Raw genomic sequence first — 19,405 nt, forward strand, 5'->3', positions numbered from 1 at the left:
GTGGGGCACTTCCTGGCTAATGGCAGTGTGGGGGCCCACTGGGGCCATGGGTCCGAGGAGGGCATCTTCCAGGCTAAGGGTATTGGCAGTAGGGCTGGGACCCCTAGCTGAGACAACCCTGTGTATCGGAAACAGTGTTGGGGAGAGAGTAGCCCACACTTGCTGTAGCAGAAGCTGGAAAACAGCCAGTGGAAGTTGAGTCCTGCGTCTATAGAGGACGTTCCCGTCTCGTCTCAACGACCTCTGCCTCAGCTCTGCACCATATGTCACCTGGATTATTATAATTATCTGCAAGTGGTCTTTCCACTTAGCCTTTCACAAGCAAGCCTGATTTCTGTAATTAAGTTTTGCTCTTTAGCTGGTAGGATTATGCCACAGGTGGTTCTGGGGTAGTGTCTGATCGAACGATTTTCTATTCCCGTGTCTGTGGTATAAAGCAACGTTTTCAAGTGTGGGGCATGTGCCCCCTGTGGCGTGTGAAATGCTTCTAGGTGGCACTATGTAATGTTCACTTTGAAGTGAAAGATGGATTCCCTTTAATTTTTCTTTCAATTCTTTCACCATCAAGGAGAAAATCTTAATTAGAGGTTATTATGTTTTTATGCCTCTAGAACATTTGCTGGTCTGCTTTTCAAGCAAAGAATAAGCCTTAAGCTCAGTGCTGAGCACAAGAAATAGTACCTAGCAATGCTGTTTTGTGTTTATTGTATAGTGGCTTTTTCTTCTTTAAACATTTTTTTAAATTCCACTATAATTAACATACAGTGTTACATTAGTTTCAGGTGTACAAAACAGTGATCAACAATCCTGTACCTTATTCAGTGCTCCTCATAATAAGTTGTACAATATTTGTTTTGTTTTTTTAATTTAAACAATTTTTTTTATTGATTTTTTTTAATGTGTATTCATTTTTAAGAGATGGAGATAGAGCACAAGCGGGGGAGGGTCAGAGAGAGGGAGACACAGAATCCAAAGCAGGTTTCAGGTTCTGACCTGTCGGCACTGAGCCTGACACGGGGCTTGAACCTGTGGATCGTGAGATCATGACCTGAGCTGAAGTCAGATGTTCAACTGACTGAGCCACCCAGGGGCCCCTGTGTTGGTTTCATTGATGTCTTCCTGTTGTGGCAAATTCTTTTTTTTTTTTTTTTTTGTCATTTTATATGTTTTATTCACATTTATTTTTGTTCTCTAATTACTAATGCAAAAGAGAAGGTAGGGTTAGTCTCTGGTCTTGGTAAAGTCCAAAATCAAATGGCACGGTTTCCTATATTTTTGGATTCTGTACTGCATTTGTCCCACACAATAAAGATGAGCAGTGAGTATAGCAGTAATACTCATACTCTCCTTCCTACAACAGAAGACCCTGTGAAAGTGGTATTCATAGTTGTCCCCAACTCTTCGACATTATTAATCCATATTTTTCTTTTTAAAATTTTTTAAAAAATTTACATCCAAATTAGCATACAGTGCAACAATGATTTCAGGAATCGATTCCTTTGCCCTTTACCCATTTGGCCCATCCCCCCTCCCACAACCCCTCTAGTAACCCTCAGTTTGTTCTCCATATTCAAGAGTCTCTCTTGTGTTTTGTCCCCCTCCCTGTTTTTATATTATTTTTGTTTCCCTTCCCTTATGTTCATCTGTTTTGTCTCTTAAAGTCCTCATATGAGTGAAGTCATATGATTTTTGTCTTTCTCTGACTAATTTCACTTAGCATAATACCCTCCAGTTCCATCCACGTAGTTGCAACTGGTAAGATTTCATTCTTTTTGATTGCCAAGTAACACTCCATTGTATATATATACCACATCTTCTTTTTTCTTTTTTTTTTTAATTTTAACTTGTTTTATTTTTTATTTTTTAAAATTTACATCCAAATTAGTTAGCATATAGTGCAACAACGATTTTAGGAGTAGATTCCTTAGTGCCCCTTTCCCATTTAGCCCCTCCCCCTTCCCACAACCCCTCCCATAACCCTCAGTTTGTTCTCCATATTTATGAGTCTCTTCTGTTTTGTCCCCCTCCCTGTTTTTATATTATTTTTGTTTCCCTTCCCTTACGTTCATCTGTTTGGTATCTTAAAGTCTTCATATGAGTGAAGTCACATGGTATTTGTCTTTCTCTGACTAATTTCGCTTAGCATAATACCCTCTAGTTCCATCCACGTAGTTACAAATGGCAAGATTTCATTCTTTTTGATTGCCGGGTAATACTCCATTGTGTATATATATACCACATCTTCTTTTTTTTTTTTTTTTCTCTTGGTTATTTTATTTTATTTTATTTTATTTTTTAATATATGAAATTTATTGTCAAATTGGTTTCCATACAATACCCAGTGCTCATCCCAAAAGGTGCCCTCCTCAATACCCATCCCCCACCATCCTCTCCCTCCCACCCCCCATCAACCCTCAGTTTGTTCTCAGTTTTGAACAGTCTCTTATGCTTTGGCTCTCTCCCACTCTAACCTCTTTTTTTTTTTTTTCTTCCCCTCCCCCATGGGTTTCTGTTAAGTTTCTCAGGATCCACATAAGAGTGAAACCATATGGTATCTGTCTTTCTCTGTATGGCTTATTTCATTTAGCATCACACTCTCCAGTTCCATCCACGTTGCTACAAAAGGCCATATTTCGTTCTTTCTCATTGCCACGTAGTACTCCATTGTGTATATAAACCACAATTTCTTTATCCATTCATCAGTTGATGGACATTTAGGCTCTTTCCATAATTTGGCTATTGTTGAGAGTGCCGCTATAAACATTGGGGTACAAGTGCCCCTATGCATCAGTACTCCTGTATCCCTTGGGTCAATTCCTAGCAGTGCTATTGCTGGGTCATAGGGTAGGTCTATTTTTAATTTTCTGAGGAACCTCCACACTGCTTTCCAGAGCGGCTGCACCAATTTGCATTCCCACCAACAGTGCAAGAGGGTTCCCGTTTCTCCACATCCTCTCCAGCATCTATAGTCTCCTGATTTGTTCATTTTGGCCACTCTGACTGGCGTATACCACATCTTCTTTATCCATTCATCCTTCAATGGACATTTGGGCTCTTTCCATACTTTGGCTATTGTTGATAGTGCTGCTATCAACATGGGGGTGCATGTGTCCCTTCGAAACAGCACCCCTGTATCCCTTGGATAAATACCTAGTAGTGCAATTGCTGGGTCATAGGGTAGTTCTATTTTTAGTTTTTTGAGGAACCTCCATCCTGTTTTCCAGAGTGGCTGCACCAGTTTGCATTTCTACCAGCAGTGCAAAAGAGATCCTTTTTCTCTGAATCCTTGCCAACATCTGTTGTTGCCTGAGTTGTTAATGTTCTCCATTCTGACAGGTGTGAGGTTATATCTCACTGTGGTGTTGATTTGTATTTCCCTGGTGATGAGTGATGTGGAGCATTTTTTCATGTGTCGGTTGGCTGTCTGGACGTCTTCTTTGGAGAAGTGTCTATTCATGTCTTTTGCCCATTTCTCCACTGGATTATTTGTTATTTGGGTGTTGAGTTTGAGAAGTTCTTTGTAGATTTTGGATACTAACCCTTTCTCTGATATGTTGTTTGGAAATACCTTCTCCCATTCTGTTGGTTGCCTTTTAGTTTTGCTGATTGTTTCCTTCGCTGTGCAGAGGCTTTTTATTTTGATGAGGTCCCAGTAGTTCATTTTTGCTTTTAATTCCCTTGCCTCTGGAGACGTGTTAAGAAGTTGCTGCGGTCAAGGTCAAAGAGGTTTTTGCCTGCTTTCTCCTCAAGGATTTTGATAGCTTCCTGCCTTACATTTAGGTGTTTCATCCATTTTGTGTGTCTTTTTGTGTCTGGTGTAAGAAAGTGGTCCAGGTTCATTTTTCTGCATGTCACTGTCCAGTTTTCCCAGCACCACTTGCTGAAGAGACTGTCTTTATTCTGTTGGATATCCTCTCCTGCTTTGTTAAAGATTAGTTGGCCATATGTTTGTGGGTCCATTTCTGAGTTCTCTATTCTGTTCCATTGATCTGAGTGTCTGTTTTTGTACCATGTTGTGGCAAATTCTAGTGAAATCGTATAATATTCCTTTTAACAGAAGTGAATTCAGAGACGCCTGGGTGGCTCAGCCAGTTAAATGTCTGATTTAGGCTCAGGTCATGGTCTCATAGTTGGTGAGTTTGAGCCCTGTGTCAGGCTCCATGCTGACAGTGTGGAGCCTGCTTGGATTCTCTCTCTCTTCCTCTTTCTTTGTCCTTCTCTCATTTGTACTTTCTCTCTCTCTAAATAAATAAATAAACTTAACAACAACAAAAAAAAGAAATTCAAGTAAGTTAAAAAGGTGGTTGAGTTAAAAAAAACAATTACCATAGGTGATACGTGGATATGGCAAAGATTGTGGGGGTGGAATGGGAATAAATGAGCTATAGACAAAGAGATTGGAGGAGGAGATAACACTAGTGGTAATTAGATGCAGTAAGCAGGTGAATAGAAGCTCTGATTGGCTGCTGCTGACACCATGATGATTTCCAGAGTCAAGGAGTGGTGGAAGAAAAAGCTGGGCAGTGGACAGGGGCCTGATCATCCAGGGCCTTGTGTAATCTCCTAAGATGCTTAGACTTGTCCTCTGTGTCCTGGGGAGCCACTGGAGAATTTCAAACAGGAGAGTGAAGTCACCAGGGAAGACACTAAAAGGAAACCAAGCGATTTGAGAGAGCAGGGGGTCTCCAGAATGAGACTATGACCAGTAGCATCAAGAGTAGCAGTAAGGTAGAGACCAAAGGACTATTCACTGCACTTGGCATTGGGACATCTATGGCTCAGGCACGTGTAGTGTAGATTGTAGTGGTAGTGGGTGAGGGCTTGGAGAATAAGCCAAATTCCAGTATGCTGAGGGATGAAGGAGAAGACACAAAGTCAGTGGCCTGCTCTTCCGGAATTCTTGGATGAAAAAGGGAAGAGTTGGGAAAGGAAATAAATTTGGCTTGTGTGTTCATTTGTTTTATTTTGCATAAAGAGATCCACACCTTTTTATAGCTAAGATTGTAGGGAAGGTATAGGAGAGGTGGGTTTTGACTGGCTCAACAATTACTCAGGCCCCTAAACATTTAAATAGGATGCTAAGCTAAGTCTGCCTTCCAGTGGAGAACAGAGATCTAACTAACACAGTGAATGCCAACTTCATGAATTTATCAGAGATTTTAGTTACAAATGACTTTTTTTTTTGGTTTGAGACATACAATATTAGTGCCCAAGACAGACTAATGATATCAATTATTCATCTTTATACATTGCCTGTGCTTGTCCCTGTATATATTATTCATAAGGTAACATTACTGAACATTAGCAAAGATGGCCTTTCTATATTCATTTTCTGTGGCTGCCGTAACCAACGACCACAAACTGGGTAGCTTAATACAATAGAAATGGTTTCTTCTCATAATTTTGGAGGCCAGGAGCCTGAAACCAAGATGTTGACAAGGTTGATTCCCTCTGGGGAACCTGAGGGCGACTCCTCTCCATGCCTTTCTTTTGGCTCCTGGTTGCTGCTGACAGCCCTTGGCTTTTGCACCTGCAGAATCCCTCTCTGCTGCCGTCCTTACGTGACCTTCCCCTCTTGTGTCCTTCCTTTTCTGTCTCTTATAAGGACACCCACCATTGGCTTTAGGGCCCACCCTAATCCAGGATGCTATCATCATGATATCCTTACCTTAATTATACCTGCAAAGGCCCTTATTCTAAATAAGGCACATTCTGAGGTTCTGGGTGGACATATATATTTTTGGTGGGGAGGGGCACTGTTCAGCCCAGTACACTTAGTAAATTAAGAATTAATTTCACCATTTATGGAGGATCAGTATAAAAAATAATAATTTGGGCGTGTCCGGGTGGCTCAATTGGTTAAGCATCCAACTTCGGCTCAGGTCATGATCTCACCATTAGGGGGTTGGAGCCCTGCATCGGGCTCTGTGCTGACATCTCAGATCCTGGAGACTGCTTCGGATTCTCTTTCTCTCTGCTCCTCTCCTGCTTGTGCTCTGTCTCTGACTCTCTCAAAAAATAAAATAAACATTAAAAACAATCATTTGAGTTTCATTTCTATGTCTTAAAAAGTCAAGATATAATTCACATGCTGTGAAATTCACTTTTTTTTAAAATCCAAATGTCAGCTTTATTAGGTAAAAGTTTGGTTGGAGAACATGGTGTAAAACCATGGACTGACTTTTTCTTTCTTTCTTTCTTTCTTTCTTTCTTTCTTTCTTTCTTTCTTTCTTCTTTATTTTATCTTATTTTTAAAGATTTTTAAATTTACATCTAAGTTAGCATATAGTGCAATAATGATTTCAGGAGTCGAATGCAATGCTTCATCCCCTATGTATAATAACACCCAATGCTCATCCCAACAAGTATCTTCCTTAATGCCCCTTACCCATTTAGCCCATCCCCTCACCCATACCCCCACTAGTAATCCTCTGTTTGTTCTCCATATTTATGAGTCTCTTCTGTTTTCTCCCTCTCCCTGTTTTCATATTAGTTTTGTTTCCCTTCCCTTATGTTCACCTGTTTTGTCTCTTAAAGTCCTCGTATGAGTGAAGTCATATGATTTTTGTCTTTCTCTGACTGACTAATTTCACTTAGCATAATACCCTCCAGTTCCAACCACGTAGTTGCAAATGGCAAGATGTCATTCTTTTTGATTGACGAGTAATACTCCATTGTATATATATGCCACATGTTCTTTATCCATTCATCCTTCGATGGACATTTGGGCTCTTTCCATACTTTGGCTATTGTTGATAGCACTGCTATAAACACGGGGGTGCATGTGTCCCTTCGAAACAGCACACCTGTATCCCTTGGGTAAATATTTAGTAGTGCAATTGCTGGGTTGTAGGGTAGCTCTGTTTTTTAATTTTTTGAGGAACCTCCATCCTCTTCTCCAGAGTGGCTGCACAAGTTTGCATTCCCACCAGCAGTGCAAAAGAGTTCCTCTTTCTCCGCATCCTTGCCAAGTTCTGTTGTTGCCTGAGTTGTTAATGTTAGCCATTTTCACAGGTGTGAGGTGCTTAATTTTATTATATCATAGAAGAAGGGAGAGAGAGAAGGAGAGTGAGGGCTACAGGAAGACTGACTGACTGATTTTAAGGAATTGGCTTACACGATTATGGATTTGGCAAGTTTAAAATCTGGGGATAGGGCGGCAGGAAGAGCTGATATTGCAGTTCAAGTCCAAAGGTTGTCTTCTGGTAGAATTCCCTCTTGCTCGGGGAGAGTCACTTTTGTTCTAGTCAGGCCTTTGAATGATTGGATGAAGCCCATCCACACTATGGAAGGGAGATCTACTTTACTGAAAGTCCACTGACTTAAATGTTAATCTCACCCTGAGACACCCTCACAGAAATATCCATGCTTCACCAAATATCTGGGCTCTGTGGCCCAGCGCAGTTGACACATAATGTTAACCATCACAGTACCTTTTTATGCTGAATACTTTTCCGTCATTTGGATATACCACACTTCATTTATGCATTCAGCATTTGAAGGACATTTTGATTGTTTCCACTTTTTAGCTATTATGAACAAGGCTGTTGGCAACATTTGTGTGGAGTTTTTCTGTGCATTTCTCTGTCTGTTGCAAAACTGTGCTCAAAGACCTTGACTCCTAGGTTATCCCAATCTCCCTTTTAAAGACTCATGCAGTAAATTTCCCCCTGAATTCTTGACCAGGAAAAAACGGACCTCTCCAGATGAGCTATTAAATTTGAAGTCGGCAGGCAAACCTGATTATTATAGATATCTCTTTTTGAAAGAAAAATACTCTTTTATAGATTCCCCTCCCTGTGTTGAGTCAAAATAACTTTATTACAATATCGCTTTCATATATACAAACTTAACGCTGTATAGAAATTTCTTAATCTTGGTACATTTTTACCCCTGTAAATTTCAAACAGATTTAGAAAAACAGTGAAGTATAAAAATAAACACATTAATGACATAAATTCAATATGCCAGGTTGTGTTATTCCCCTACAATCATTGTGAATAAGAATGTGTAGGGTCAGTTGCTTGCTGTACAGTTTCTTTTGAGTTTATGTTTTCTAAGGACAGAACATTTATGCTACCCTGTGATTTAATTCAGTGCTTCAGATATTTTGTTTGCACATGCACCATGACATAGTTTCGACTTCATTTGGCATGAACACATTATTTATGTATGAACTCCACCTTTGCTCTTCTCTCATTAACCTAGAATAATTAACGTAGTACTACTAATTGGTACAAACGTAGGTTTTTTGCACAAATGCAAACACAGGCACTGACATCATGTGGCAGCCCTCCAGAGGATCCAGAAAACGCTTTGTGTAACTCATAAAGCACCATTTGCTTCTTAGCTTGTGCTGGTTGTGATCAGTTTCAGCTAAATATATTGAAAGATCCCCTCATAACCGTGGCTTAGGTAGGAGAGATGTTTATTCCTTTCTCATGGAAAGGAAGACATGCCATGCTTAGTGGGATGGCTCTGGGGTCATCAGCAACCCTGGCTTGTTCTTTCTGCTTCACTGTCCTAGCAATAGCTTTTATCCTCAATGCCACTTCTTGACACAAGCTGGCTGCTGGGGCTCTGGCCTCATTCCAGCCACCTGTGAGGAGGAAAGGGAGGAAGACACCCTGAAGGCCACTTTCCAGGAACAATACAATGCTTTGCATTTCTCCATTGGCCAGAAGTTAGTCCCTGGACCTCACTTAGATGAAGTCAGCCTGAGAAATGGGTCTATTCTGGGCAGGAAGGACAAAAGAAAGAATAGATATTTGGTGGAAAGGTATCAGCTTTCCCTATGTACCATGTGGCCCAATTTTGGTAGGGAGCTGTGCCCTTAAATCAGTAGTCAGACAACAAAAGGGACAAAAACTCAGTGAAAAGCCATTGTTACCTTCATTGTAGTGTCTTAAGAAAACACCAAAAGGGAATAACACTCCTTAGCCAGCAGCAAAGGCCTCTCCCTCTTGCTACCTCTCTTGATAATCTCCCACACAAGATAGCTTCTCCTCATGCTCCTTCTTCACTCCAGAACTATATCCAACCCAGTCAGGGCAGCCTTTCTTTGTATGTATAGTTGGATTCATTGAATCTTGGATTCAATGGAGGTAGGTCCACTGGCTTGGAATTGCTTTGAGCTGTCCTCACTTTGAATGTGTGCACCAAGGAGAACCTACAAAGAAGAACTTCTTGGGTTGTGGAATGGGTTAAAGAATGGGTTGTGGAAAAGTGGAAGTGTGCTCAGATTGCAACGTCAAATGAACCCCTTCCTTTAATTTCAGCTTCAGTTTCCTTCTAGTAAGATAGCTGTGGTTGGTTCTCTTTAGTAGAGACATAACATGTTACTCTCCTGCTGTGCTACCCCACTGTCTTCAAGGAGTCTGTGTGAGGTGCCTAGCTCCTTCCTGCAGGTTTGCATTTTCTATGCAGTTTCTTGAAAACCCTCCAGCTAGAGAATTTAGATCCTCGAGGCCCGGGGTTGGGGAGTGGGGTGGGGAGGGAATTCAACACATCAGATTTTAAATTTAATCACCATCTCTTTGAGGGCCTTCAGGCCTTCTGACATGACAGAGAATCATTCACCAGATTTTGAAATTTTTTTCTCTCAAGGAGACACTCAGAACCTTCTCCATCCTTGCTGGGCTCTGGGTGGCATGTCAGTCTTGTTTATGACCAGTTCTGCCCCACCGGAAGACCATTAGCAGCACAGGCTCTGGCTGAACTCTGGGCGGGATCTGGGAGGCTCCTTTAGGGGGAACTAAGAGACCAGCTTAGCCACGCCCCCACTCCCAGGAATCTCGTTTGTTTGTTGGGTTTGATTTAGGAGTCTGAGGTCTCTGTTGTCCACTGGCTTTCAGTTCTGTTTCTGGTGGCTTGGCTCAGAGCTCCTTGACTCGCCTCTGCTCCCCGATGACAAGAACTGAGGCAGCCCTTAGGATTGTGATAATGTCTCATATTTTTCAGAAGTTCTTGGCTATGAATTCTTCTCATTAGGACCTGATTTATGTACTTCCAGCTCTCCAAGCTGTGTTCCGTCACTTTTGGTAGATAGCCCACTGTAAATGTTTTTCCAGTCTGAGCAGAAAGGCTGCATATATCTGTTAATACAAGGTTTTGAATTCAATATCCCAATCCCAGCAACTTCCCACTTTGCTGTCCATTTTCTCTGCAGCAGGGAGATAGTTTGCATATGAGGGGAATCTCTGTCTTAAAGGGAGATAGCTTTGTTTTAAAAGTGATAGATTTCATTCATGTAATGTATCCAATTTGTAAAATGTTTGATAATCCATGGAATATATTATTTAGAGCAGCTGCTTGTATAATTTATAAATATATATATATATTAAAAAATGTTTACGAGTAGGATGTGTGTTGTATTGATCATGCATGGGAAAGTTCCCTTTTCTTTTTTTCCTTTTTTTTTTTAATAAGAAATTTATTGTCAAATTGGTTTCCATACAACACCCAGTGCTCATCCCAACAGGTGCCCTCCTCAGTGCCCATCACCCACTTTCCCCTCCCTCCCACCCCACATCAACCCTCAGTTTATTCTCAGTTTTTAAGAGTCTCTTATGGTTTGGCTCCCTCCCTCTCTAACTTTTTTTTTTTTTTTCCTTCCCCTCCCCCGTGGTCTTCTGTTAAGTTTCTCAGGATCCACATAAGAGTCAAAACAGATGGTATCTGTCTTTCTCTGTATGACTTATTTCACTTAACATAACCCTCTCCAGTTCCATCCACATTGCTACAAAAGGCCATATTTCATTCTTTCTCATTGCCAAGTAGTATTTCATTGTGTATATAAACCACATCTTCTTTATCCATTCATCAGTTGATGGACATATAGGCTCTTTCCATAATTTGGCTATTGTTGAGAGTGCTGCTATAAACATTGGGGTACAAGTGCCCCTATGCATCAGCACTCCTGCATCCCTTGGGTAAATTCCTAGCAGTGCTATTGCTGGGTCATAGGGTAGATCTATTTTTAATTTTTTGAGGAACCTCCAGACTGTTTTCCAGAGTGGCTGCACCAGTTTGCATTCCCACCAACAGTGCAAGAGGGTTCCCGTTTCTCCATATCCTCTCCAGCATCTATAGTCTCCTGATTTGTTCATTTTAGCCACTCTGACTGGCTTGAAGTGGTATCTCATTGTGGTTTTGATTTGTATTTCCCTGACGAGGAGCGACGTTGAGCATCTTTTCATGTGCCTGTTGGCCATCTGGGTGTCTTCTTTAGAGAAGTGTCTATTCATGTTTTCTGCCCATGTCTTCACTGGATTATTTGTTTTTCGGGTGTGGAGTTTGGTGAGGTCTTTATAGATTTTGGATACAAGCCCTTGGTCTGCTATGTCATTTGCAAATATCTTTTCCCATTCCGTTGGTTGCCTTTTAGTTTTGTTGATTGTTTCCTTTGCTGTGCAGAAGCTTTTTATTTTCATGAGTTCATTTTTGCTTTTAATTCCCTTGCCTTTGGAGATGTATCAAGTAAGAAATTGCTATGGCTGAGGAAAGTTCCCTTTTCTGACTTCTTGTCAGAAGAAGAATTTCAAATCTATAGAACAGTTGCAAGAGTAGTATAATGGACAGTATTTTATTCTTCACATAATGATTTATGTAATAATTGTTAATATTTTACTGATTGCTGTGTTTTGCCTAATGAGGGTGGGAGGTTTTCATTTTTGCTGAACCATCTGAGAGTAAGTTACATGCATCATGACACTTTACCCCTAAATACTTGCCTGGTATCTCTTAAGACCAAGAATACTCCTCCTCTTCCCCCTCCTCCTCTTCTTTTTTTTCTTCTCCTCCTCCTCCTTCTTTTTAAATTCTTAAGTTGATGATCAAATTGCTGAATTATGGATATGTCATATAGTTCCTGGGCCATGTCACAAATTATTTTAAAGCTTTTATTTATTTATTTTTAAATGTTTATTTATTTTGAGAGAGAGAGCACACATGTCTGTGAGCGAGCAAGCAGGAGAGGAGCAGAGAGGGAGAGAGAGAGAGAGAGAGAGAGAGAGAGAGAGAGATAGAGAGAAAATCCCAAGCAGGTTCCATGCTATCAGCACAGAGACCGACTTGGGGCTTGATCTCACGAACTGTGAGATCATGACCTGAGCTGAAATCAAGAGTCAGATGCTGAACCTACTGAGCCACCCAGGCACCCCAAGACCAAGAGTATTCTTCTATGTGACCACTGTACATCATCACACTCGGGAAGCACCGTCGAGGCGATACTCCATTATACTGTATCTAATATGCTAGGCATATTCAGATGTGGGTTTTGATAACTTGAAATCCATGAATGATCAGCCAGGTCCACCTCTGTAGACCTGCACTTAGTGGGTGCCATTAACTTGACTCAAGTGGTAGGTCTTCTAGTGCCATATCATTGGCTCAAAAATGGACTCAGAGTTCCTTTCTCCACCAACTATTGACATCTTATGGCCTACGGATTTTCCAAGCTGCAGTGGTAGTTTTTATGCCTTCTTGATTGCAAGTCCCACAGCAGCTGTCAGTTTCCCAAGGATTACCTGTCTCTTGCATGGAACCAGTTTGGAGCTTTGAGTTTGTCCAAGCATGTCTGCCATCAGCCTCCTCTCTGCCGGAAAAGGAGCTAAATTCTTAAGAAGTTGTGTGTGTTATAGTGGATGGAACCAAATTTCCATTATCTAATTTCAGAACATTTGCATCATCCTTCAAACCCATTAGCAGTTACTCCCCAATCTCCCCTCCCACCAGTCCCTGGCCTTTTCCAGATCTTTCATATAAATGGACTAATACAGTCAGCGGTCTTTTGTGACTGACTTTTCCCCCTTAGCATAATGTTTTTGGGGTTCATCCAAGGTGTCAGGATTTTCGTTTCTTGTCGCCAAATGACATTCCAGTGCGTGGGGAGACCACATTTTATGTATCTGCTCATCAGTTGATGGGTATTTGGGTTGTTTTGACTTTTTGGTGATCATGAATAGTGCTGCTGTATACAGTTTTTTTTTGTATACAGGTTCTGTATGACACAAGTTTTCAAATCTCTTGAATATATAAACCTGGATGTGGAATGGCTGGGTCCTGTGTTAACTCTGTGTTTAACATTTTGAAACCTGGTTAACTGTTTTTCATAGCAGCTACACCAGCTGCTTCCCATCATCAGTATGTAAGGGCTCTGACTTCTCCACATCCTTGCCAACACTTGTTATTGTGTCTTGTTCTGGTTATGGTCATCCCAGTGGGTGTTAAGTGCTAGCTCATTCATATTTATTTTTAATGGTCAGTTTTAAAAATTTTGTGTCAAATATGAAAACTGCCTCCAGCTCTTTTTTTTTTTTTAATTGTGGTGAAATATACATAACATAAAAGCTACCATTTTAACCATTTAAAAAATTTTTTAAAAATGTTTATTTATTTTTGAGAGAGAGAGAGCGCGCACACAAGCAGGGGAGGAGCAGAGAGAGAGAGAGACACAGAATCTGAAACAGGCTCCAGGCTCTGAGGTGTCAGCACAGAGCCCGACGTGGGACTCGAACTCACAAACCGTGAGATCGTGACCTGAGCCGAAGCCGGACGCTCAACCGACTGAGCCACCCAGGCACCCTCATTTTAACCATTTTTAAGCGTACAACTCAGTAGCATTAAGTACATTCACAGTGTTGTGCGACCATCACCACTATCCATTTCCAGAACTGTTTGTCATCCTAAACTGAAACTCAGTGCCCATTAAATAACTCCACATTCCTCCACTGGGGATGGAATTCTATTCTACTTTCTGTGTGAATTAGCCTGTCCTAGGTACCTCATATAAAGAGAGTTATACAATAACTGTCCTTTTGTGTCTGGCTTATTTTACTTATTGTAATGTCTTTAAGGTTCATCTATGTTGTAGTATTTGCCAGAATTTCAACCTTTTTATTCATACTCTTTTGTAAGCAAATCTGGAAAAATTTTACATATTAAGCTAATAAAGACAAAGTGCGTCACACTCTACATCCTTCAATAATGGTACTCTGACATGTTTATAAACTATAACTGCCTTAAGACATGTTTGCCCAGCATGTATGCTTAGCAAAGTCTATATAACTGGGATGAATTCCATTCTTTATTCATAAAAAAGTTATTAAGTGAATTTCATTGACTTCTAGTTTATCTTGTTGATACAATTTTCCTAGATAAATACAAAAGAAATTATTGGCATTCTCTTAACTTCTTAGATTAAAACTTTGGAACAGACCAAAGCCATTGAAGACCTAAATAAATCCAGAGACAAACTTGAGAAGATGAAGGAGAAAGCTGAGAAAAAACTAATGTCTGTCAAGTCAGAACTGGATTCTACAGAGCATGAGGCTAAGGAGGATAAAGAGAGAGCCAGGAACATGGTAGAAGCGGTAACCAGTGAAATGAAGACACTAAAAAAATCTCTGGAAGAAGCAGAAAAGAGAGAAAAGCAGGTGGGTAGAAATCTGGTGGTAAAATCTTGTTTAGGAAAGATAGGACAATTCAAAAGCTTGAAAATTATTCATATGCTTCTTCAAAAACAATTTACAAAGCTTTCTATATCATTTCAATGTATCTGTCTACCCTCTAGCATCTTTTTGGCACTAAAATAACCATAATGATTTACTCTGCTAAGAACAATAATTCACATTTTCATGGCATGAATTGTAGAAAAGAAAAAAGACGTTCTTATCAAAGCAGCGGAAAGCCTGTGAAATGCCAGTTTCTGGTTGTGGAGAGGTTTTTATTATGTGCACCGATTGCCTCTGAAGTTTGCATCATCCCAGGCTTCAGCCTCAGGAGGGAAGGCTTATCTCCAGCAGAGATCAGTGGCAGGAAACAGTCCCAACTCTCAAACAGTGGCACCCAGACTCGATGGCCAATCTAGCCCAGATGGAAGCCATAAAACAGTCCTCACTCGCTGGCTGGTTGCAAGGAGGAGAGTTTTATCTGGCGAGCACATCAGGAGGTCACGCACAAAGAACTGTACTGGGCAGCCTGACCCCCATTGCTTTTGGGTTTCATCTCCCTCTCTTTCTGAAGCTCAAAAGGGCAGAGAGTGGACTCTCGTCCTAGGATATTTTTTCTCTTTGGCTGCCTCTGCTCTGGCTCATGTGTCAGGCCGAGCCGAGGAAGGCCAAACTATAAACTGCGTGTTCTCAGAGGAAACCCTCTCAGGAATTAAGAGCTTTGACCATATTTGAAAGGGGAGAAAAGTTTGAGGGAAACTTTCTCACCAGGGACACTAGGGGAGAGAGGGTATTATGTTCCCCAAATTGGACTCAGCATAGGAAGGAGGTTGGGATGTGAATGAACACGTGGTGAGAATGTTCGGAAGGCAGTTTTCCTGGAGGTAACGTCTGTCTTCAGGTTGGAGTGCGTCTTTTCCAAAATGGAAGGTACCTCTAGCAAGGGGTTGGCCCGATCTCCCTGATGTATCTGCTCCTGCTTTAGCGCAGAATCACAGTTGATGAGAATGTGAAGGACTATGAGGCATCTTTTCATCCATTTTCTCCAAGCTCGTCACCTCTCCATGTTTCTTTTTGTGATCGACAGAGAGTAGTCCCGGAGGGTCCGATGTTATGGTTTGTGAGGAGGCTGTTTATGTGATGTCATCTGGTCATTATTTAGAGCTCCTTCTCTTTTCATCAGCTCATACTTTCTTGCCCTTTGTTCTTCCTTTAGTTTAAGTGGTTCCATGCCCACTTAAACTTCCACGTACTTATCAACGGTGTGCACAACCACAGCATTTGTAAAGCACTTCCTAGTATACAGAACACGTACACATCCATTGTTTCATTTGATCCGAATTTCAGAACAGCTCTGGGAAGTAGGCATATGGTTATTTCCCTCAGGAAGTGAGAACATGGGTCTCATTCGTGGTTGCTTTTCGCTGAGATTCTTGACTTGGTAGCCAATGCCACACTAACTGGCATGAAATGCCACCCTAAGTGGCTGTGAAATCACTGACAGTTGGTGCCTGGAAGGACCGTAGGGGGAATTGAGGAGATTCGCCTTCTTATTTTATAAACGAGAGGACTAAGATAAAAGACAGTAAGTAATTTGCCTACCTCATGTACCTCTGGGTTTTCCACAGGGTTTTGTTTGGTTGGTTGGTTGCATGCAGACCAACAGTAGTCAGCATGTTTTGTTCTCGCCCTTAATGTGTGTGTTTGATATTGCAGCTGGTGGACTTCAGGGAAGTGGTTTCCCAGAAGCTGGGCTTGAACATGACCAGTCTTGCACTTCCCGACTATGAAATCATCAAATGTCTTGAAAGACTGATCCATTTACATCGGCATCACTTTGTCACCTGTGCCTGCCTCAAAGATGTGACGCTTGGGTGAGACAGGCACCCCCAAAGCCACTTAAAACTCCTTCATTGAATACCATGTCTCTTGAAGGAGGTAGAGCTAAGTGATGGCACACAATTCTCGATCTCACTAATTCCTGAAACCTTTGAAATTTGATCAGTATGTGAATACCATATACTTTGATGATAGAGCGAGGATCCGTCATTTGCAAAAAAAGGATCTCAGAGGTGCCAGCTGTAGGGAAATGTCTGACACTAAAAACACCTATTTTTTTATTTACTAGCACTTTGGGACCCAGAAGAGTTCCAGTAGATTGTAAACCTAGAATGGGCAATGGTGGTAGGGAATTTACATTTATGGGACTCCTTTTATGACTTGGGGGCTTTCCTACCCAATTTAATTCTCATAATAGCCATGTGGAGAAGGTTTAGTGTTTGATTTTACAACCTCTCTGGGGCTCAGAGAGGGTGTTACCTACCCAAGATTGCAATTGGTTAGCAACTGAACCAGAAGTCTTACCATGCTGGCTCTGGGTCAAAGGCTGTACCTTCTCTGTTACATCACACTCCTCCAGTTTCTCCTGAATTCCTGTGATCCTGGTGAAAATTGCCCCCATAAAGAAAGGCAGACATTCATAGAATCAAGAATTGAAGCCCCCGAAGTAACAGATTTATGAATGTTACCCATATGATTTCTTTAAAAGGCAATATACCAAATTATTTGGTAAAACATACACAGGGTCCAAGGTCCTGTAAGAAATTTACCTGTTTTAAATGTGGCTGCCAGATCACATTTGGTGGCAATTTTTCATGTTGGAGCAGGGTTGATCTCAGTCCTTGAAAAGTTAAACCTTTAATATGAAACCTGTCACATGAAATCCTGTACAGTTTTATTCACCAGTTTATCAGATGCACTGACAGCAGGGGTACTTTTTTCAGATTGGGATTTTATTATGACTTTCTGTCATTTTCTGCCTTCTTTTTAAATTTGAATTTCACAGATATTTTTCAGGAAGCCATATTCTTAACTTTATTGAGAGAAACTTTTACTTTTTTGGTCGATTACCTTATTTTTGCCATATGTAATTTTCTAAACAGTTTCTGAAAAAAGTGTTGGTGTCTCATTAAAGGAGAGGGGAAACACAGATTACATCCGAACATTAAGAGAAAAAGCATATTCTGAGGGGCACATGGGTAGCTTAGTTGGTTAAGCCTCTGACTCTTGAGTTTGGCTCAGGCCATGATCTCACAGTTCCTGAGATCGAGCCCCAAGTCAGGCTCTGCGCTGACAGCAAGGAGCCTGCTTGGGATTCTTGCTCTCCCTCCCTCTCTCTCCCTCTCCCTGGCTCATGCGTATGCGTGCTCTCTTACTCTCAAAATAAATAAATTTTAGAAAAAGAGAGAAAAAGCAAATTCTAGAGGAAAGGAAATGAGTTGGACACTTACTGATGACAGATCACACAGAGGAAGAGGAAGCAAGGATGTCCTCTGGGAGATGGGTCATGGTCGCCTGGCTTTCTCCCTTGTGTGCAAGGATAGTATAAAGTACCTTTTGCAACTGAATAAACACACCTTCGCAGCCCTGACTGAGGACACGAGCTAGGTCTGCAACAGGCCGGAGAGGCAGAATTGTATTTTCCCCGCAGAAGTCGTCTCTGAAGATCCCCTCACATGCTCCGTAGAGACAGTGCTACTGTTCTGGACCCATACACACTCAGACTGAAGGAGGCAACCTCACTGTCTGGGTCTCTGGAGGACTGAATTGCGGAGTGGCTTTGCTTCAGCCATGCCATAGAAAGGTGGGGGGCGTTCAGAGATGGAGGGGTTGTTTTTATACCCCTGTTTTATATCTCTGTTCTCATTTTCCAAATACCGTCTTTAACGAACTTCATTTATTTTCTCTGTGAAGTTATTTCCAACACTATTCGACGTCACTTTAAAAGCATAAACTCATAAAAATATTTCTCCATTTCGTGACATAAGAAAAATAAGTTCTATCCGTGTAGATGGTCCATATGCACGTTAACTATTTGTCATTTAGACAAATTGAAATCCCTTAATAAAGCCATTTTTCTCCTTGTTGAAACGCCAGTTGGTTGTTGGCTTTCCCTCCATGGCATTCATTCTAGAGCTGGCAGACCAACCTCACATTTTTGTGTTAGATTCCGTTCTTCTATAATATCCATGTATATTTTATGTTGGCCAATAAAACGTGTTATGTTGATGAGATTTTCTAACTAGGGTTTTAAAATATTTAACACTAACTCTTCTACCAAATACACTTGAGTGATAATTGCCTTTGAGATTATTATTCTGGTCATTGTCTGGGACATTTAAATGCGTGCATAAAATATCTCCATTAGGAAAAAAAAAGAATTAAACCCAGTCAGTTCTACCTTATAGTCTGTCTGTCTTACAGATGAACGGGGGGTGATTCCAGGTCAAGGGGTGGTGGGCTGGAAAGTGGTTAAAGAATGTCTATATTATTTATATTGTAATAATACTTGGGACTTGGACGTGGAGTTTAATTTTCGCTGGGAAGCATTTCATGGCTACATAACCTTTGATCGGGAAGGCTCTTGCCCACTCTATGCAATAGTGATTTTATCCACATTATTGTACAACCCCACTTAGCTTCTCCTCAGTAAGTGGAGTCTGTATGCTTCCCTCTCCTCTATGCTGCCTCCACACTGTTATGCTTGTGTCTTTGTATAAAAATCATTGCTCATTTGAGGCTCCTTGCTAACTGAATATAACTTTTCTCTTGGTCCTCATTGCAGTTACCTGTTAACATCCTGTATGTCTTCCTACTTAAGATGGTTCATAGTGGGGCTCCTGGGTGGCTCAGTCACTTGAGCATCCAACTTCGACTCAGGTCATGATCTCACGGTTCGTAGGTTCAAGCCCCACATTGAGCTCTGTGATCTGTTTTGGATCCTCAGTCTCCCTCTGTCTCTGCCCTTCACCTGTCTTCTCTCTCTCTCTCTCTCTGTCTCTCAAAAATAAATAAACATTAAAAAAAAAAAAGATGGTTCATAGGTGTCTTCTCCAGCCACATTAAGTGCTGCCTTCTTCTCGGGTGACTTTAGTGCCCATAAGGAAAATTCATAC

General features: G+C 41.1%; 1 protein-coding gene across 5 annotated transcripts in view; it reads left to right on the forward strand.

Annotated features, from left to right (window-relative positions):
* The window catches only part of CCDC170 (coiled-coil domain containing 170), a 104,645-nt gene extending 86,460 nt beyond the window's left edge, over positions 1-18,185 (forward strand). For all 5 annotated transcript variants that reach the window (XM_060616912.3, XM_060616913.3, XM_060616916.3 and 2 more), the window contains 2 exons: positions 14,199-14,435; positions 16,167-18,185. In XM_060616912.3, the coding sequence (XP_060472895.3) occupies positions 14,199-14,435; positions 16,167-16,328 (399 nt within the window). In that variant the 3' untranslated portion in view covers positions 16,329-18,185. The remainder of the gene's footprint in view (positions 1-14,198; positions 14,436-16,166) is intronic.
* Positions 18,186-19,405: the final 1,220 nt, after the last annotated feature.

The sequence above is a fragment of the Panthera onca genome, chromosome B2, assembly GCF_046562875.1.
Source record: "Panthera onca isolate mPanOnc1 chromosome B2, mPanOnc1 haplotype 2, whole genome shotgun sequence".
NCBI classification, from domain to species: Eukaryota; Metazoa; Chordata; class Mammalia; order Carnivora; family Felidae; genus Panthera; species Panthera onca.